The sequence below is a fragment of the Orcinus orca genome, chromosome 11 (assembly GCF_937001465.1).
Source record: "Orcinus orca chromosome 11, mOrcOrc1.1, whole genome shotgun sequence".
In the NCBI taxonomy this organism is placed as follows: Eukaryota; Metazoa; Chordata; class Mammalia; order Artiodactyla; family Delphinidae; genus Orcinus; species Orcinus orca.
In genome coordinates, this window is record NC_064569.1 from 96,113,981 (window position 1) to 96,133,631 (window position 19,651).

The window sequence follows — 19,651 nt, forward strand, 5'->3', positions numbered from 1 at the left end:
GGGGGAGGGGGAAGGGTAAGCTGGGACAAAGTGAGAGAGTGGCATGGACATATATACACTACCAAACGTAAAACAGCTAGCGGGAAGCGGCCGCATAGCACAGGGAGATCAGCTCGGTGCTTTGTGACCACCTAGAGGGGTGGGATAGGGAGGGTGGGAGGGAAATGCAAGAGGGAGGAGATATGGGGATATATGTATATGTATAGCTGATTCACTTTGTTATACAGCAGAAACTAACACACCATTGTAAAGCAATTATACTCCAATAAAGATGTTAAAAAAAACAAAAAATATAATAAAGAGGTTGCTGGTGCTGAAAAATTTAGGAATCATCAGGGTGACTGTACCTATAGATACTGAACCCCTTTCTCCAGCATTTAGACTGTCCAGGGAAGGAACAGAGAAGACTACCATCCAAAGCAAACAGATCAGGTCTTTAACCTGGGTCAAGATTTATTCTCATCGCTAGAGCCACACTCCATTTGCAAAGGGAATACTTCTGTGCGTGCACTGAACAGCTGTGTCCCCTAGCAGGATGCCTGATTGACAATTTCATTTCATCTTTAGGACCAGTGCTTGTTGCGGACAGGGGGTTAGGCCTCTGAGCAGCCATTTTCTTCAGAACCAGGGAAAAACAGCCCAGCTTCTCAGCTCTACTTCTGGGCCTCTTCGTGCTGCTCGGATCCTCCAGTAGCAAGAGCTGGCTAATTTTGGATAATCTGTGCCATTACACCAAAATATCCAATCCTGGGGGCTGTAGAAACACAGCTAAGTTAACAAAGCCATCCAGCATCACACCCAGAACGGCAGTTTCTGAGCAGATGGCCTCACCATTCCTGTTTACCAACATGCAAGGCTCTGAGAAAAGAGAATCTAATTTACTGGAAACACCACACTTCAGGAGACGGGAAAGAACAGGTGGTGTGTTCAACTTGTTCAGACAAAAAGTGAGACTGCAGAAGTAGAGCTTCTCATTGGTTCACCAATGGAATTCTATCATGAAATGACCATCATATACTGAGTTTATTTGTGCTCTAAAATATTTAAATATCAACATGCACTTTTCCATTGAGTGATTTCACGGGTCGTGCCCAACATAGAACTTGGACAGGAAATCCTTTGGCCTTGGTGCTTCTGTTTCATGGAAAAACCGCATAACGTGTGTCCGCTGCTTCCACACTTTAATTGTTTCTTCCAGTTCCATCTTTCCCTGCACAAGTGAGGGGAGAGGTCTTCAGTCAGAGTGGTTGAGTGGAAGGAATACAACACTGAAGGCCAGGACTCGATTCTCTGCTCTGGCACTGACTTGCTGAGTGACCTTGGGCAAGTAACATACTGCATCTAGACCATACTTTCTGCATCTGGAAAATGAGGTGGTTGGACTAAGTAATTCTGAGACCTTTCAAATACTCCTTAACTCTCTGGCTGACTGGTTCCAAGAGGAGACTTTAGGTCACCAGGCCTCTGCCCCGACTGCCTAACCTGACTGGCTTAATTTACATTCCTGCTTAACATTCTTTCCGTGTTATTTACTGGCCCATATGCTGAAGTTGCCACTGATGCCAATGAGACGGACCAGAGAGACAGAATCAGGCCCAGGATCTGACTCCATGGCCTGCTCTTCCAGCTGAAAACTGGCAACCAGGTGAAGCAGTAACTTCCAGGGATGAGGTTCAAGAAGAGTTCAAACTTTCCTCTGTTTTTAGTTTTAAAATGTAAGCCCCAGTGGATTTTCCCTTGAATAATCTTATAATCTATTTAACCAGGTGAGAACCTCCAAGTTGAACTATTCCTTTGAAACACTATGTAACAGTTGCTGACCTAGTAGTTGCTTTTAAACTTGGAGATAAAATGTTCATCTGAGAAGACTGAGAAGCTCTGGACAAATTGGCTGCTCTTTAAAATCAGTCAGGGAGAGTTAGTTACCTTAATGACCAGAAGATCAACCGCCCTGGGGTCTGTGACGTGGGCATTCTTCATAAACATTTCTCGGACTTTATCCCGTCCCTGTTTCACAGAGATGTCTAGCTTGAATAAATGCACTAAAGAAAAAACATGATTCAGAGTAGAGATGGTTAAAACATGTTTTTAAAAAAACTGAGTCAACGGCTAGTCATTGAACACATAGGTTGCCCATTCATTCCATTCACCAAATGCTAGCCTGACCTTAAGCTAGGTGCTTGAGGATGTGAAGAAGCGTGAGATATGGCACTTGCTCTCAAAGAGCGTATTTGTTTGGGGAGACAAGCCCACTGCATTTGAAGAGGCAGTATAGCACAGTTCAAGAGTATGAACAACCTGGGTTCAAATCCCAGCTCTGTCACTTATCAGCTATATGATTCTGTGTATGTTCACTTCTCTATGCCTGAGTGTATTTATTTGTGAGTGAAATAAGGACGACAACAGCACATACAACTACAGAGCTGTTGTGAGGATTCTATGAGAGAACGGTGGCTGGCATGGAATAAGCTCTCAATAAATGTTAGCATTATTATTACATGGAGCAACTGACAGAAGATGACATGGCTGAAATTAATGTACAGTGATATGGTGCAGGTTTGTGCACCATGCAAACTTAAGAGTTGAGGGAGACTGCTGAGTGTGCAGGTAGGGAAAGGCATCAATCCAGCAAACGATTACTACCATATTAGGTTACCTGGAAGAAAGAGAGGAGTTTAAGATGTAGCTCCTGCTCTCTAGGCCTTAAATCCATGAGTGCAAATATTAAAATCACAATATTCAGCGATCCCTGATTAAGTGCTAAAATAGTGGCACAGACTCAGTGACCTGGGAGTTTGACAAGGCATATAGATGTCCTTTGAAAATTAGGTGTTTTTATTCTCATCCTCTGGCAGTTGGACTTCAGTGGATTTGCTGATGGCAAGGACATGAACAGGGCCTTGTGTGGTAGGTGGAATAAGGACAGAAGAGGGGCACACGAGGCTCAGGGGACAGCATAACCAAGGCTCACAGGCTAGAATGAGCACTGTGGTTGAGCAGAGCAGTGGGCTCATTTGGTGAGGATACCCTGTGGTGTGGCCATTCCTGTGACATGTCCACTCTCGTCTATGGAACTATCACAACCAGCTCTGAAAACCATGAGGGCTATCTAGTGACTGAATTAATCAACAACAAAGTTTGAATCTTTAATTATACTCATAACTTAGTGATGGCAATAGAAAAATAAAGCTTCTGCTGAGGAAGAGATCATGCCAGGCTGATTCAACCAAAGAATAAGCAATAGCAGAAATCTAGTAGGAGAAACTGCATCCTAGCTTTGCAGGTAAGTGTTAACAGAGAAGACAGAGGATCACATGAGAAAGAACTCAGTATCCAGTGGTGTGCTGGAGCAGGCTGCCATGGTGAGCCAATTATACACATCTCTTCCCAAGTCGGCCGTCACTGACTTCACTTTGATAGCTTAAAATCAACCGTGGTGGGAGTATTTACATCATTGAAAATGGTAAACACTATAAATCTAGATTTCCTGACGGAGAGTTAGCTGTTAAACACCACAGTATCACATGTGGAATTTTAGAAAAGAGCAAACAAAGGGACCATAAGAAGACAGATTAATGCAAACTAATATGGAAATTAATGCAAACTAATATGGATGCTGGAATTTAGAATCTTACCACTAGAGGACTGTGGGGACTTGCCTTAAGTCAGACTACTGGTCTCTGGCAAACATGGGCCTAGAATCCAGGTTGCTTATTGGTTTTTAATTTACAATTTTGTGCTCTTTTAAGGAAAGGAGTATGAGGAATCTTCCCCTGCTATCAGTGCTTACCTTTCCTGCGTTTTCATATTAGAATCCTGCCCAACCTTGGGAGAGAAAAGCGAGGTGCCTCTGTGCATACTGGGGGAGCTGGTGTCCACCTACTCCCATTCCACAAGATCTCCTGAACCACACACCAGCGCACTGGGTGTATGAATCTTCTCCTCAGGAAAACATTCACAGGCACAAATGCAAAGTTTTGCCTACAGTGTCAGTTCACGGATCCCTGAATGCCCATCTTCCCAGGTTAAGAATCCTTGTCTCTAAAGAGGCAAATTCATAGCTTTGTCCTAGTCATCCTTCTCCCACCTCAACCCCCTGAACACACCCCCTCCACCAGTGAGAAAGGCTGCAGGAAGGCAAACAGGAACAGCCTAAGCTATAGCCCACTCAACTGTTCTTTGGTCTAAATCAGTGGTTGTCAAACCAGTAACGATTTTTGCCCACCAGGACATCTGGCAACATCTGGAGGCGTTTTTGATTATCACAACTAGGGGGGAGAATGCTAATGGCATCACTGGGTGGAGGCCAGGGATGTTGCTAAACATCCCACAATGCACAGGACAGTCTCCACAACCAAGAATTATCCAGCACAAATGTCACTGCTGAGAAGCCCTGGAGTAAATCATTTCCAACTGTTCTTTCTCAACTCACAGACTCCTGGCTTAATCTTCGAATCCTGCATATTTTAATTTCGATTTGAAAAAATTTGAGAGGCACAAAAAGAAGATATGGAAGTGCCCCTTTTGGATGAAGGTGACTTCCATAGTCTGTGTGTTTTCCTCAAGTTATTGTTAAGGCTTTTCTGAGTCAGGGAGGCTCTGACAGGTTAGGAAGGATGACACTGATGGTTCTCAGCTGTCTGCTCCAATTCATTTTGGTAGCATTCATACCAAGTGCCGGGAGATCCTTAGATGGGAAGGCAGCATGGTGTGATGAAAAAAGAACATGGGATCTGGGGTCAAACAAGCTGGGTAAGGTCTCCACACCATCATGAACTAGGACCTTGCCTGGGGTACAGCCTCCTCAGTCTATTTCTTCATCTACAACGTAGGGAAGACAATAACCTCTTACCTAACTCCTTTACGGGAATGTGGTGAAAATCAAGTGACAACATCTTATAAACAGTAAAGCATCGATACTGATGTTAACTATTAAAAATTTCAGCACTTACTTCCCATACCTCTGTTACATTTTGGGTTTTAATGATCTGGTTATATATGCCTATCTTCCTGACTAGACCATAAGACCCTGGAAGGCAGGGTTGTGTTTTAGTCACTTTCATATCTCTCTAGGCACCCAGTACTGACCCTGTAGTACAAGAGGTACCCAATGAAATGGAAATTAAACAAATGAATAGTTTCTATAGAAGGTCTCCTGTTGTGCTGTAACCAGCAAGCAGCATGTAGTATTTCTTCAAAGGAGGGAATCCAAGGCAGTTTCGTTCTGTGCTCCCATGTGGAGGCAACCACCCAGGCAAATGGCACTCTGTTCCACAAGCGCAGCATAACTGGGTCCCGTGAGATGCAGGGAAAACTACAGCAGAAGCTGAGCCAAGTGTAACAGCTGGACAATCAGGGTCTGAAGTCTGGCTCTTCCACTTACTAATGGTGTGAGTGAGACAAGTTTATGTGTCTCAGTTTTCTCATCTGCAAGACAGGGAAATGATTAGAACCCACCCTAAAATGAGGCAATGTAAAGCATTTAGCATAGTGCTGGGCCATATGTATGCATTTCAATGAATGTTAGTTATTATCAATACTTTTACTTATTCCCAGTCCTTAGTTTGGATCCTCAGCTGGAATCCCCAATGATGGATGTCATGACACCAGTGTACACACAGGCCTGAGAAAACGACAAGCTACAGATCACTGATCCTCCCCACTGACCCCCCGCCAACCTCCCCCTGCTCTACAGGCTCCTATAACCCCCTGCCTTCTCCTCTTCTCAGGACCCTTCTGACTGTGGGCTTATCTTCTCAAACAGTATTTGAGGGAAAGTCTTGGAGGGTGTTGATTTTGAACGAGCTAGATACCTGGGTTCTATCCTCAACTCAGTCACTGATTTTTACCGTTTGCCAATTATTCTTTCTGCCATCTGGGTCTTGTTCCCCATCTGTCCCCTGAAGGCATGTAAATTTGTAGTCCCTGAACCGCCCTGAACACTCCGGTTTCTCCCTCCCTTGTATCCTGTGGGTCTAAGTTATGGTCATGGGCAACCTCTCAAAAAGTCAGCTTGAGGACAAGTGACACTGGAGCAGACACAGCTCCCGTACATTAAAGAGCTGGATTCTGCACGGAGTGTAAGCCCTACACATAACAGTAACAATAATAACAAGACAGCAGTAGCAACCAGCACTTAATGAGTGTCTAAGTGTCAGACACTATCCTATTCAACAGAGCAACTCTCTGAAGAAGGTACTATATATTATCATTTTACAGATGAGGAAACTGAGGCATAGCGAGATGAAACAACTTGCTCAGGGTCACACAGCTACTAAGGGGAAAGTGGAGGCAAGTCCATGTAACCACCACATTCTACACACAGGCAAGGAAGTGGCACCCTAAGGGGTGCTATGGCGCTCCAGCTCACTTAAAAACACGATAAAACACACTAAATCAAATCAACAAAATTACCAAATATCGACAGTCCCTGACATCTGTACTGCCCTTGACAGTTCAGATGGGATTTTCCCCAAGTTTTCTTTCATCGGGTACACGGGGCAGCGCTGAGGGGGATGCCAAGATGAAAAAAAGTCTCTGAACGTGGGGAGCTTATATTTTAATCCTTCGGGTGAACACATTGGTTCTCTGACATCCAAGCGAAGACAGGGGTTCTGGGGGGGCAGGGGAAGGAGTTCCTAAGGAATACTAGGGGCCTGTGGCACTAGGTAAAAACACTTTGGAGACTGGGGAGGGAGGCACCTCACCCGGAGGGGCTGGAAAAGACACCACTGTCTGATTGGATGACCTTGGAAAAGTCACTTCCCTGCTCCGGTTCTGCTTCTTTCTCTGTGGGGGATGTGGGAACCAGATGATCGCTCAAATCCCACCGCCCCTTTGTTTATATAACCTAATGGATGTCTGTAAACACATTCACGAACTCTAGTTGACTCTGGGTTCCAGATCCACCAGGGGCTGGCTCTGGGCCTTGCGCGGATCACTTCGTCTCTAGGTGCTTCCGCTGCCTCATCTATAAAGTGAGTGTGTCACTGACAGTCCTTGCTCTCCCTCCCAGGGGTTCGGGAAGAATTACGGGGGACAAAAGGGCAAGGGCGCCCTAGCAGCGCGGTTCCGACGCAGAGCACGACTGGTCTGACCCTGGCGCCGCCGCCGCCAGGTCAGGTCCACCAAGGCTCGTGTGGCCCTCCTCCCCTGAAGCGCTCGGGATCACCTCTGCCCAAGCTGGTGACCTCGGCTCGGCCCGGCAGAAATGGGAGGCCGGGACGGCGGCGACCTTGGGCGGCTGCCTCCGGGGCCCCGCGTGCGCCGCTGCCTCTCACCAGTGTTCGGCACCTCCCGATACCAGGCGCGGTAGAGCTCGCGCACCCTCCGCTTGGCCTCGTTCATGTCCCGACTGAAAATGGGCTTCACCAAGGTGTTGGCCGCAGCAGCGCGGCGGAGGCCGCTTGCCGCCATCTTGCGAAAGAAACCACCTCCCAACTTCACCCCGTTTCAACCCGTAAGTCTGGGCCGAGGGACAAATCTTTTTTCTCATTGGCTAAAACTTAAAGTCCCGCCCCTAAACTACTGGTGGGCGGGAGAACGGCTATGGGGCTCTCTGATTGGCTGAGAAGCCTCTCTCTCTCTCTCTCTCTCTCTCTCTCTCTCCTCTCTCTCTCTCTCTACTCTCTCTCTCTCTCTCTCTCTCTCTCTCTCTCTCTCTCTCTCTCTCTCTCTCTCTCTCTCTCTCTCTCTCTCTCTCTCTCCTCTCTCTCTCTCTCTCTCTCTCTCTCTCTCTCTCTCTCTCTCTCTCTCTCTCTCTCTCTCTCTCTCTCTCTCTCTCTCTCTCTCTCTCTCCCCCTCTCTCTCTCCCTCTCTCCCTCTCTCCCCCCTCTCCCCCTCTCCCCCTCTCCCCCTCTCCCCCTCTCCCCGTCTCCCCCTCTCCCCCTCTCCCCCTCTCCCCCTCTCTCCCTCTCTGTGTGAGAGAGGCAGGTGGAGGCTGCGCAGGCTCACCTGCGGAATCTTACGCTCGGCCGTTGAACGTCCTAACGGTCGCCCGACCGCGCCGCCAGGGGCCGCTCGGGCCCAGGGCAGCCGTTGTGCCGCGAGTTGGGCGCGTGCCTGCTGTCTGGCGTCCACTGCGTCACGCCCGCGAACTGCCCCGGGCGCTACTGTGGTAGCGCCCATCCACACGCACGTCGTGGATCTTCCGCGCTTGGGCCGTGGGCCCTGCTGAGGCAAGTAATGGCGCCTGGGCTGCTGTGGCGTTGGCCTGGCACCTCTGCGGCTTTTCCGCAATAACTTTTTTTCCCCCCTATAAACCAGCTCTTTTGAAGCGAGGTAGAGACGTGAAAGTGCTCTCCTGCCTTGAGCTTCTGAGGCTTCTCGGCTCTTCTCCACAGCCCCAGGGAGGTGGGTTATATCATCAGCCCCATTTTAGACGGGGACGTTTTCATCCCAAACTCTGGATCTCTATGAAAAACAGCCCAGAGTTTTGGAGCTGGAAGGAACCTTAGGTCGTCCATTCTGGGTACCTCTCTCTTTCCTGGCATTTTTCTTTTTCTTTTCTTTTTTTTGGCCTTGCTGCAGGGCATGAGAGATCTTAGTTCCCCCACCAGGGATTGAACCCGCGCCCCTTGCAGTGGAAGCACAGAGTCTTAAGCACTGGACCAGCAGGGAAGTCCCTTTCCTAGCATTTTTCTACTGAGGATATCTCTGAACATCAAGGGGAGCCTGGAAGGGTAAAGGGAAAAATAACAGCTAACAACATGTCAGGCCGTGCGTAGATTTTCTACTTAGTCTTAGTTAATCTCATAGATCAGGTGGGTACTGTTAGCATCCCCATTTTACAGGTGAAGAAAGTGAGGTGGTGCAGCCTAGGTCACTTGCCATTTTAGGTTCTGCCCCAGACAGACTCCTGCCTGGAGTCCACTGGTCATTTCTGAAAATGCAGTTGATAGATACTTTGTGAGTTTTGGGGAAGCAGCAGGGGTCAGGGCTGAGCTTAGCTCTGGAACCCCAGCCAACATGGGGGATGGCCCTGCATCTAGCCCAGTCTTACCCATTTTAAAGGGTAAAAAATTGGATTTTTTCCCTGTATTATTTTTTAAAATGTATTTGTACATTTAAATGAATTATGCATGAAAAGAAAGCTTGTAACATTGTGACTACCTAGAGGGGTGGGATAGGGAGGGTGGGAGGGAGATGCAAGAGGGAGGAGATACGGAGATACGTATATGTATAGCTGATTTACTTTGTTATAAAGCAGAAACTAAACACACCATTGTAAAGCAATTATACTCCAATAAGCATGTTAAAAAAAAAAAGAGCTGAGGTGATAAAACAAAATGAGACAGTGTATCTATAGCCTGCTGTTAAAGGCATCTACTAGATATTAGTTAAGAAAGAACTTTGAAATATAAAAATGTGGTAACTGTGAGATGGGGTAGTGGAAAGAAATAGGAACCAAGAATAAAAGCCTTCCCCAAAAGTTAAAAAAGCATGTAACATATGTAAGTGATAAAGCATGGTAGAATGGGAACTTTTGAACTTCAGTACCCACCTCAAGAAGTTGTAGTACAGTTAACATTTATGTATTGTGTACCATGCTCCTGGTAACCACTGTTTTACATTCTTCAGGCACATTAACTTGTTTAAGCCTTGAAACACACCTGTGAGATATGTGCTGTTATACCCATTCTACAGATGAGGAAACTGAAACACAGAGGCTAAGTTACTTGACAGTACTGGGTTGAGACCCAGGTAGCTGACTCCAGAGTCTGCGCTCTACCTCTGATACCCACCTGGTAATTCTGACCTGGTTCATGCTCCTGCCTCCTCTAGGAGTAACCACTGTCATGAGTTTAGTGTTTAATATTCTTATTCATTGAAAAAAAAAAGGTCTCTAAAACAACTCACAACTGGGGGAAAATATTTGCAAATGGTATATTCCATAAAGGACTTGTATCTGGAATATATAAAAGACACAACTCAAAAAAAATAGCCCAATTTAAAAATAAGCAAAGCTGACAACACCAAATGCTAATGAGGATGTAGAGCAGCAGGAACTCTCATTGCTGGTGCGAATACAGCTAGTTTGGAAGACAGTTCGGAAGACAGTTTGGCAGTTTCTTGCAAAACTAGCATACTCTGTACTTCCCTGGCAGTCCAGTGGTTAAAACTCCGTGCTTTCACCACAGGGGGCTTGGGTTCGATCCCTGGTCCAGGAGCTAAGATCCCACATGCTGTGAGGGGCAGCCAAAAAAAACCCAAAACGAACAAACAAAAAAAACTAGCATACTCTTACCATATAATCCAGTAATCACACACCTTGGTATTTACCCAGATGAGTTGAAAACTTATGTCCACACAAAAACCTGCACATGGATGTTTATAACAGTTTTATTCATGATTGTCAAAAGTTGGAAGCCACAAAGGCGGCCTTCAGGAGGTGAACAAATAAACTGTGGTACATGCAGACAGTGGAATATTCTGGAGCATTAGAAAGAAATGAGTCATGAAAAGACATGGAGGAAACTTTAATGGATATTACTAAGTAAAAGAAGCCAATCTGAAAAGGCTACATACTGTATGATTCTAGCTATATGACATACTAGAAAAAGGCAAAACTATGGAGCCAATAAAAAGATCATTGGTTGTCAGGGACTAGGGTAGAAAGAGGGATGAATAGGTACAACACAGAGGGTTTTTAGGTCAGAAACCATTCTGAATGATGCTATAATGGTGAATACATGTCATTATATACTTGTCCAAACCCACAGAGTGAACCCGAATGTAAACTGTGGACTTTGGATGGCAATGATGTGTCAATCTAGGTTCTTCCATTGCAACAAATATAGCACTCTGATGGGGCATGTTGGTAGTGGGGGAGGCTGGAGGGTGGGCAGGGCAAGGGGTATATGGAAACTCTGTACTTTGCACTTAGTTTTTCTGTGAACTTAAAACTGCTCTTAAAAAAATAGCCTTTTTTTTTTAAATGGGCAAAGGCTTTGAATAGCTGTTTTTCTCAAGAAGTGATACAAATGACCAATAATACATGAAAAGACACTCAGCGTTCATTAGGTAAATGCAAATCAAAACCGTAAGATACCATTTCTCACCCACTAGAATTCCTAAAATAGAAAACAGACAACAGTCAGTGTTGGTGGGGACATGGAGAAATTGGAACCCTCGTACGTTGCTGATGGGAATGTAAAATGGTACAGCTACTTTGGAAAACAGTCTGGCAGTTTCTTAAAAAGGTAAACATGGACTTACTATATGATCCAGCAATTCCAATCCTAGTATCTACCCAGGAGAAATGAAAAGATTTGTCCACACAAAGACTTGTATGTGAATTGTTATAGCAGCATTAGTCACAATAGCTAAAAAGTAGAAACAGCCCCAAAGTCTATCAACTGGATATACCAAAAAAAAATTTTTTAAGTGGATAAACAAAGTATGGTACATCCATACAATAGAAAACTCTTCAGCCAGGATGAACCTTGAAAACATTATGCTCAGAGAAAGAAGATAGACACACAACAATACAGTATGATACCATTTGTATGAAGGGTTCAGGAAAGGCAAATCTATAGAGACAGAAAGTAGATTAGTGAGCTGAGTAGAAATGAGGAGTAAATGTGTAGCATAAGGTTTCTGTTTAGGCTGATGGAAATGCCCTAAAATTAGTTCATGGTGATAGTGTACAACTTTGTAAATATACTAAAATTTATTGAATTGTACACTTAAAATGGGTGAAGAATGAATTTTATGGTATGAAAATTATATCTCAATGAAGCTGTTGGAAAAAAATGGTCTCAGGACTTCCCTGGCGGTCCAGTGGTTAAGACTCCGCACTTCCAATGCAGGGGGCGCGGGTTCGATCCCTCGTCAGGGAACTAAGATCTCACATGCCACACAGCGCAGCCAAAAAAAAAAAAGGTCTGATGATTTTTCAAATGTGTAAAGTCCAGTGTGTCTTAATAATGCCTTCTTCCTTTCATCACCTTAAAAAAGGAAAAAACCCTATTTGTCCTTATTAAAAACAATTATTTTAGAAAATTGGACAGGATAGCACAGTACAGAAAATAAATATCCTCTGTAAAATTAGAGGCAATGTAGCATATAGTGAAAAAAATTTATTGTCAGTCCCTGATATCAGTTACAAGCTGCATGTTACCTTTCCTCCATGAACATTGGTTTCTGCATCTGTAAAACGGGCATAACAATGGCTACCACACAGGGTTGAGAGGATTAAATGAGATAATGTATATACTATGAAGCGCCTGGAAGAGTGTCTGCTTCACACAGATGTTTGATAAATGTCAGTTTTCTTTCCTTTGCCTACTAATCAGATTATGAGAATCCCGTTAACTTTCTTTAGCCTCAATCCCTACAACACATTTACAGAGTATATCCTAGTGACCAAGAACCAGTGGAGGGTGGTAGTCTTGTTGAGGTGGGAGGGTTGGAATGCACCCAGGGCATTGCCTAGATGCTGTGTTTGCATCTTAAGCCCCCATTTTTTACTTACATTATATGTTATGGATTAATACAAATAGAGATTTCTAAAGGTGATTTTATGAACATTTAACCCAAGATTTTCAATTTAACCCAAATTTTTCAATTTTCTGTAGAAAAGAATATTACTTTTTTTTGGTAGGGGACATTGATGTACATATAGGTTAAGAACTAACCACTATCCCTAGCCACCTCTCGCCACTGTCGTTGGTGCCCAGTGAATGTTAAATTGGGTTGAATTGAAGACCTCAGCATTTAAGATACTTATGCTGTTGGTAGTGGAGTGAGAACTAGATCCCAGAATTGTTTTTTTAAGATTTTTTTGATGTGGACCATTTTAAAGTCTTTATTGAATTTGTTACAATATTGCTTCCGTTTTATGTTTTGGTTTTTTGGCCTCGAGCCATGTGGCATCTTAGCTCCCCGAATAGGGATCGAACCCACACCCCCTGCACTGGAAGGCAAAGTCTTAACCACTGGACTTCCAGGGAAGTCCCAGCTCCCAGAATTTTTTACGTGGGTTCGGTGTTGTTCTTCTACTCCATCCCTCCTCTCACCCCACTTTTGGCCTTGATTTAAAGCTTTTCTATCTAAAATGGTTGCATCCTTCTTCCTGAGACCACCACCTTAGAGTCAGAGATTTGAGCAGAGGGTGTTTTGGGTTCCAGTGGTATATGGGATCATGGGGTCCCAAGATGGAAGCAAAAGCAACGGGGAGGTATCAGGAATTGATCCATCAGGGCCAAGATATATAGCCACATGCATTATACTCAGCCTTTTCTTTCTGGCCCCTGTAGGGAAGGGAAAGCAGCTTTTATAATTTTCCCTGTATTATGCTACACATTTTAAATTAAACTTTTAAGATAATTATAGATTCACATGTATAAGAAATAACACAGAAAAGTCAGATGTACCCTTTACCCAGTTTTTCCCAATGGTAACATATTGTAAAACAATAGTACTGTATCGCAACAAGGATACTGACATTGATATAATCAAGATACAGAACATTTCCATCACCACAAGGATCCCTCATGTCATCCTTTTCCTTCCTTAGTCCCTCCCTAATAAAGGGACTCCATTTTTATAATTTTGTTATTTGAAGAATGTTTTATAAATGGAATCATACAGTATGCAGCCTTTTGGATGGGCTTTTTTTTTTTTTTCACTCAGCATAATTCTCTTGAGATTCATCCAGATTGATATATGTATCAGTGGTTTATTCCTTCTTATTTCTGAGTAGTATTCCATGGTATGGATTTACCACAGTTTAACCATTCACCCCTTAAAGGACATCTGGGTTGTTTCCAGTTTTGGGCTATTATAAGTAAAACTGTACGTATTTGTGTACAGCTTTTGTGTTAACACAAGCCTTCATTTCTTTAGTATAAATGCCCAGGAGTGCAATTGCTGGGTTATGTGTTTGTTGCATATTTAATTGTGTAAGAAACTATTAAATTGTTTTCCAGAGCAGCTGTACCATTTTGCATTCTGATTAGCAATATATGAGTGACCCAGTTCCTGTTCTGCTTTTGGTGAAGCAACTTTTTAATTTTAGCCATTTGATAGATGTGTAGGAATAGCTCATTATTGTTTTAATTTGCATTTCACTTATGGCTAGTGATGTTGACATCCTTTCATGTGCTTATTTCCCATCTTATATTTTCTCTAGTGAAATGGCTTTTCATGTCTTTTGCCCATATTCTAATTAAATTGTTTACCTGTTGAGTTTTGAGAGTTCTTTATATGTTCTAGGTGCTAGTTCTTTGTCAGATACATGGTTTGCAAACATTTTCTACCACTCTGTAGCTTGATATTTCATCTTTTCCGCACGGTCTTTCACAGAGCAGGAGTGTTTAATTTTGATGAAAGCCAATTTATAATTTTTTTTCCTTTTGTGGACTGTGCTTTTGGTGTCAAATTTAAGAACCCTAGCCCTAGGTCCAGAAGATTTTCTATGATTGTTTTCCTAAGAGTTTTATGTTTTACATTTAAGTACATGGCCCATTTTGAGTTAATTTTCATATAAGCTGTTAGATTTAGATTGAGGGGTTTTGTTTTGTTTTGTTTTTGCCTATGGATGTCTGATTACTCCAGAACCATTTGTTGAAAAGCCAGCTTTCCTCCACTGAATTGCTTTTGCACCCTTATCAAAATTCAGTTAAAAGCTACAATAATCAAAACAGTATGGTATTGGCATAAAAAACGGACAGACAGATCAACAAAACAGGAAAAGAATGAAAAGGAAAAAAGAAGAAAATCTTGACATTTGTGACAACATGGATGGATCTCAAGAAAGACAAATACCATATGATTTCACTCATATGTAGAATCTAAAAAACAAAACAAAAAAAAAAAAAGCAAGCAAAAAACAATGAGCAAATAAAACAAAAACAAACTCATAGATACAGAGAACAGATTGGTGATTATCAGAGCAGAAGGGAGCTGGAAGGTAGGCGAAATGGGTGAAGAGGGTCAATTGTATGGTGATGGATGGTAACTAGACTTTTGGTGGTGATCACTTTGTAGCGTATACAGATATCAGATTATAATGTTGTACAACTGAAACTCATAAAATGTAATATACCAATTTTACCTCCAAAAAAAAAGTCAGTTGAGCCTATCAGTTGGTGACAAATTCTCTTGGTTTTCCTTCATCTGAGAATTTCCTGATTTCCCCCAGCATTCCTGAAGGATATTTTCAATGGATATGGGATTCTGGATTGACATTTCAACACTTGAAAAGTATTGTGTCACTTCCTTCTGGCCTCTATGGCCTCTAATGAGAAATTAGCTGTCATTCAAATTGATTTTTCTCATATAGGTCCTAGATTTGTTTTTCTCTGGCTACTCTCAAGGTTTCTCCTTTATTTTAGTTATAATATCCAAAGTATGTAAAGAATCAGTAGCAAAACAAATGAACAGAGAAACCAAATAACCCAATTAAAAAATGGGTGAAGGACCTGAATAGACATTTCTCCAAAGAAGATATATGAAAGGCCAACAGGTACGTGAAAAGATGCTCAACATCACTAGTCATTGAGAAAATGCAAATTAAAACCACAATGAGATATCACCTCATGCCTGTTAGAATGGCCATCATCAAAAAAACAAGAGATAACAAATCATGGCACGGTTGTGAAAGGAAAAGGAAACCCTGTTGGTGGGATTGTAAATTGGCACAGCCACTATGAAACACACTATGGAGGATCCTTAAAAAATTAAGAATTAGAATTACCATATAATCCAGCTATTCCATTTCTGGGAATGTAGCCAAAGGAGATGAAAACACCAACTTGAAAAGATATCTGCATCCCCACGTTCATAGCAGCATTATTTATAATAGACAAGACATGGAAGCAACATAAGTGTCCACTGATGATGGATGAACGGATAAAGAAGTTGTGGTCTAAATATACAATGGAATATTATTCAGACATGAAAAAACAGGAAATCCTACCATTTGCAACAGCATGGATGGACCTTGAAGGCATTATGCTAAGTGAAATAAGTCATACAGAGAAAGAAAAATACTGTATGATCTCACTTACATGTGGAATCTAAAAACAAAAAAAAAAAACCCCCCAAGTCACAGAGGCAGAGGGTAGAGAGAGGGGGAATTAGAGAAAGGAGGTCAAAAGGTACAAATTTCCAGTTTTAAGATAAATGAGTACTAGGAATGTAATACACAACATGACTATAGCTTACACTGCTCTATGATACATAGGAAAGTCCTTAAGAGTAAATCCTAAGAGTTCTCATCATAAGGAGAAATTTTTTTTTCTTTTTATTGTATCTATATGAGAAGATGGATGTTAGCTGAACCTACTGTGGTAATTATTTCACAATATATATAAATAAAACCATCATGCTGTATGTGTTAAAATTTTACAGTGATGTATGTCAATTTCTCAGTAAAACTGGAAACAAAAAACTAAACAAAAAAATAATATAATATCATCAGGATTTTGATTGAGATTGCATTGAATATGGATTATAATTGAATATAGAAATGACATCTTGGAAATTCCCTGGCTGTCCAGTGGTTAGGACTCTGTGCTTTCACTGCTGAGGGTGTGGGTTCAATCCCTGGTGGGGGAACTAAGATCCCACAAGCTGTGGGTGTGGCCCCCCCGAAAAAAAATGACATCTTTATACTGCTGAGTTTTCCTAACAGGGAACATAGAATGCTTTACACATAGTATGTGTATGTATATTCAGACCCTAAGAGAAACTCAAGACCTTTGGATGGGGATCAGAGAACAGAGCATTTGTTGCTCACAAAGCATCTTGTACCTGTTGCTCACAAAGCATCTTGTACCTGTTCCCCACACTAATTCTATATTCTGCTGTGTCTGCTGTTAACCCATTTGGTCCAGTGAGTTCTTAATGTCAGATATTGTATTTTGTTCTAGAATGTCTATGTTATCTATTGCTATGAACAAATTACCTCAAAACTTATCAGCTAAAACAACAAACATTTATTATCTCATGGTTTCCTAGGGACCAGGAATCCAGGTGAGGCTTAGCTGTGTGCCTCTGGCTCAAGGTCCCTCATGAGGTGGTCATCAGTCAGCTGGCACTGTGGTATCATTGAGGGCTCACCTGGGCTGGGGAAGAGAGTGTGAGGTGGCATCCACTTCGTGGTTGTTGGCAGGCCTTGGGCCCTCATCACTTGGGGCTCTCCACAGGGCTGCCTCATTATAAGGCAACTGTTTTCCCCCATAGCAAGTGTTCAGAGAGTGAGAGTGAGTACAGTGTTCAAGATGGAAGCCACAGTCTTTTTGTAAACTTATTTTGGAAGTGACATCTCACGTCTACCAAATTTATTCAATAAATCCAGACCACACTCAAATGAATACTAGGAAGTGGAGATTATTAGTGACTATCTTAGAGGCTGTCCTACCGCAGTGTCTATTTGATTTTTTACTGATTTGAATTCTCTGTTGAATTACTCTAGCTCTTCATCTGTTTTGTCTATCTTTTTGTCTTATTTTCTTTAACATGCTAATCATAGCCATTTTTAAAAGTCCCTATCTGCTAACTCCAATATCTAGATTATCCCTGGGTCAACTTCTTTGACTGTTTATCTCTTAATTATCAGTTAATTTTTCCTCCTTCTTTATAAGTTTAGTAACTTCTAACAAAAATATTTATTTATTTGGTTGCACTGGGTCTTAGTTGCAGCTTGCTGGCTCCTTAATTGTGGCAGGCGGGCTCCTTAGTTGTGGCTCATCAGCTCCTTAGTTGCAGCACGTGGGCTCCTTAGTTGTGACATGCATGTGGGATCTAGTTCCCTGACTAGGGATTGAACCCAGGCCCTCTGCATTAGGAGCGCAGAGTCTTAACCACTGTGCCACTAGGGAAGTCCCAAAGTTTAGTAACTTTTATTGTTAGCTGGACATCATGGATATGTTGTAGATTATGTTAATTTTTCTCTAAAGGAATATCAAGAAAAATAATAGATACATGTATATGAATAACTGAATCACTTTGCTGTACACCTGAAACTAACACAACATTGTAAGTCAACTATACTCCAATATAAAATAAACGTTTTTTTAAAACCACAAAAAAATAAAAAAGGAACATCAAGTTTTGTTTTGGCAGGCTTTGAGGCTTGAATTTAGGTTTCAGTTGTTTGGAAGTATTTTAGTTTTGCCCATAGTTGTAGATGCAGTCCTTATTCCTAGGGGATGCTTTTCTGGAGTCTTAACTGAATGCCTGGAGTATGCACCAAAATCTCTTCACTTTGGCCAGGCCCAGTCTCCAATGTCATCCAGCACTATGTGACTCTGAATTTCCCCATGTGCTCTCAGCTCCCCGAAGTTGTATGCTACGCTGTCTTATCTGCTCAGCCCAGCAGGTGGCCAAGGACTCGAACATCTATACTCAGACCTTTCAGGCTCTTTGCCTATGGTTACCTCCACTTCACTTCCCTGACCCTCAAATTCTGTGACACTAGCAGCCCTAAACCCCAGGCTCTGCCTCTTATACCCAGTAAGAATTCTGCTCCCTGTCTTGGCTCGACCACTCCAGGTCACACTTAGGGAAGTACCCTCAGGAGAAAATCTGCATTGGTTGCTCTCCATGCCTAAAAGTAGTTGAATGTATTTTGTCCCCTTTTATGTTTTATGTTTGTTTATTGTGCAAAGGTAAATCCAATACCAGCTACTCCCTCACGGCTGAAACTTTTAAGTCTTTGAAAAGCCTTAGTGGGAAGCCGATATTTCACCAGCTCTATTTTTTTTTTTTTTTTTTTGGTACGCGGGCCTCTCACTGTTGTGGCCTCTCCCGCTGCGGAGCACGGGCTCCGGACACGCAGGCTCAGCGGCCATGGCTCACGGGCCCAGCCGCTCCGCGGCATGTGGGATCCTCCCAGACCGGGGCATGAACCTGTGTCCCCTGCATCAGCAGGCGGACCCCCAACCACCACGCCACCAGGGAAGCCCACACCAGCTCTATTTTTATTTCCACTGTGCTGTTTCTTTTCCCTAATAGACAATTCACTTTTATGGGTGCCATATCCTCTCTTATCTTTTTGAGGATTTTAATATTTACTTTAAAGTCTCTTTTGATTTAGAGACTCTTTTCCTTAGTCATTAGTTTTTTTTTGTTTGTATAGCATTGTGCCTCTCTTTTCTACTGTTGGTTTTCTTCAAATATTTGGCAAGTTCTGGCTAAGTGCTCAAGTCTGTCTTTGAGATTCTCTGATGGATTCTCTTTGAATGGTTTTATTTACTGTGAAGTGGCATTAGTCTCTGTGGAGTCAAGATAAGACATTGCTAGGCAGGGTACACTTGTGGTTAGACTTTGGGATAATGGGGGTCCCCAGACCTGCTGGGTGTTACCAGCCATCCAGCAAGGGGCCTCACAATCATTGCTCTCACCTGGTGGTTGATGCATCTGTTTTTGTCTGCTTGCCACAGGTGGGGAAAGAGAGGAAGTCAGTCATCTTTTTGCTTCACATGAATCCCCAAACCAATCATCCCAATAAGTTTCTCTCCTGCTCCCCAGATCTGTCACTCTGACGGACAGAGACTCCCAGGGACTCTCTGCCTCTCACAGTGATGTTCTCCTGCCTGTATTTTGTTCTTTGGTTTCCTCTGTCAACCGCATCCTGCCTGCCTTCCATTTCTGAGAGATTCCTTATGGCTTCTGGTTCAACAGGGTACCACATTTTGCTTTC

General features: G+C 42.8%; 2 protein-coding genes across 4 annotated transcripts in view; one reads left to right on the top strand and one right to left on the bottom strand.

Moving 5' to 3' along the window:
- Nucleotides 1–1,004: 1,004 nt before the first annotated feature.
- Nucleotides 1,005–7,454, bottom strand: NDUFA6 (NADH:ubiquinone oxidoreductase subunit A6). 2 transcript variants are annotated; one of them, XM_004279548.4, is made up of 3 exons: nt 7,281–7,440; nt 1,927–2,042; nt 1,005–1,210 (listed from the first exon to the last, which is right to left on the bottom strand). In XM_004279548.4, exons 1-3 carry the CDS (start codon nt 7,414–7,416, stop codon nt 1,079–1,081), a joined length of 384 nt encoding a protein of 127 aa, XP_004279596.1. In that variant the 5' UTR covers nt 7,417–7,440; the 3' UTR covers nt 1,005–1,078. The 2 variants fall into 2 exon arrangements, with proteins under 2 accessions (XP_004279596.1, XP_033261067.1); XM_033405176.2 differs by lacking the exon at nt 1,005–1,210 and adding an exon at nt 1,217–1,361 and having other exon boundaries at nt 7,281–7,454.
- A 376-nt stretch (nt 7,455–7,830) lies between these two features.
- LOC101273220 (uncharacterized) overlaps nt 7,831–19,651 on the top strand; it is a 32,363-nt gene continuing 20,542 nt past the window's right edge. The window contains exon 1 of one of the 2 annotated variants that reach the window (XM_033405177.2): nt 7,831–8,177. The gene's annotated coding sequence lies outside the window, so the exon portion shown is untranslated. The remainder of the gene's footprint in view (nt 8,178–19,651) is intronic. The other variant, XM_004279549.4, reaches the window with a different exon arrangement.

Excerpts from the sequence above, each read along its gene's own strand:
- NDUFA6 (XM_004279548.4), bottom strand. The coding sequence starts at position 7,416 with ATGGCGGCAAGCGGCCTCCGCCGCGCTGCTGCGGCCAACACCTTGGTG. Across the intron at positions 2,043-7,280 it reads TCGGGAGGTGCCGAACACTG|TGCATTTATTCAAGCTAGAC; the intron begins GTGAGAGGCAGC and ends TTTTTTCTTTAG. Across the intron at positions 1,211-1,926 it reads TTGATCTTCTGGTCATTAAG|GGAAAGATGGAACTGGAAGA; the intron begins GTAACTAACTCT and ends TCACTTGTGCAG.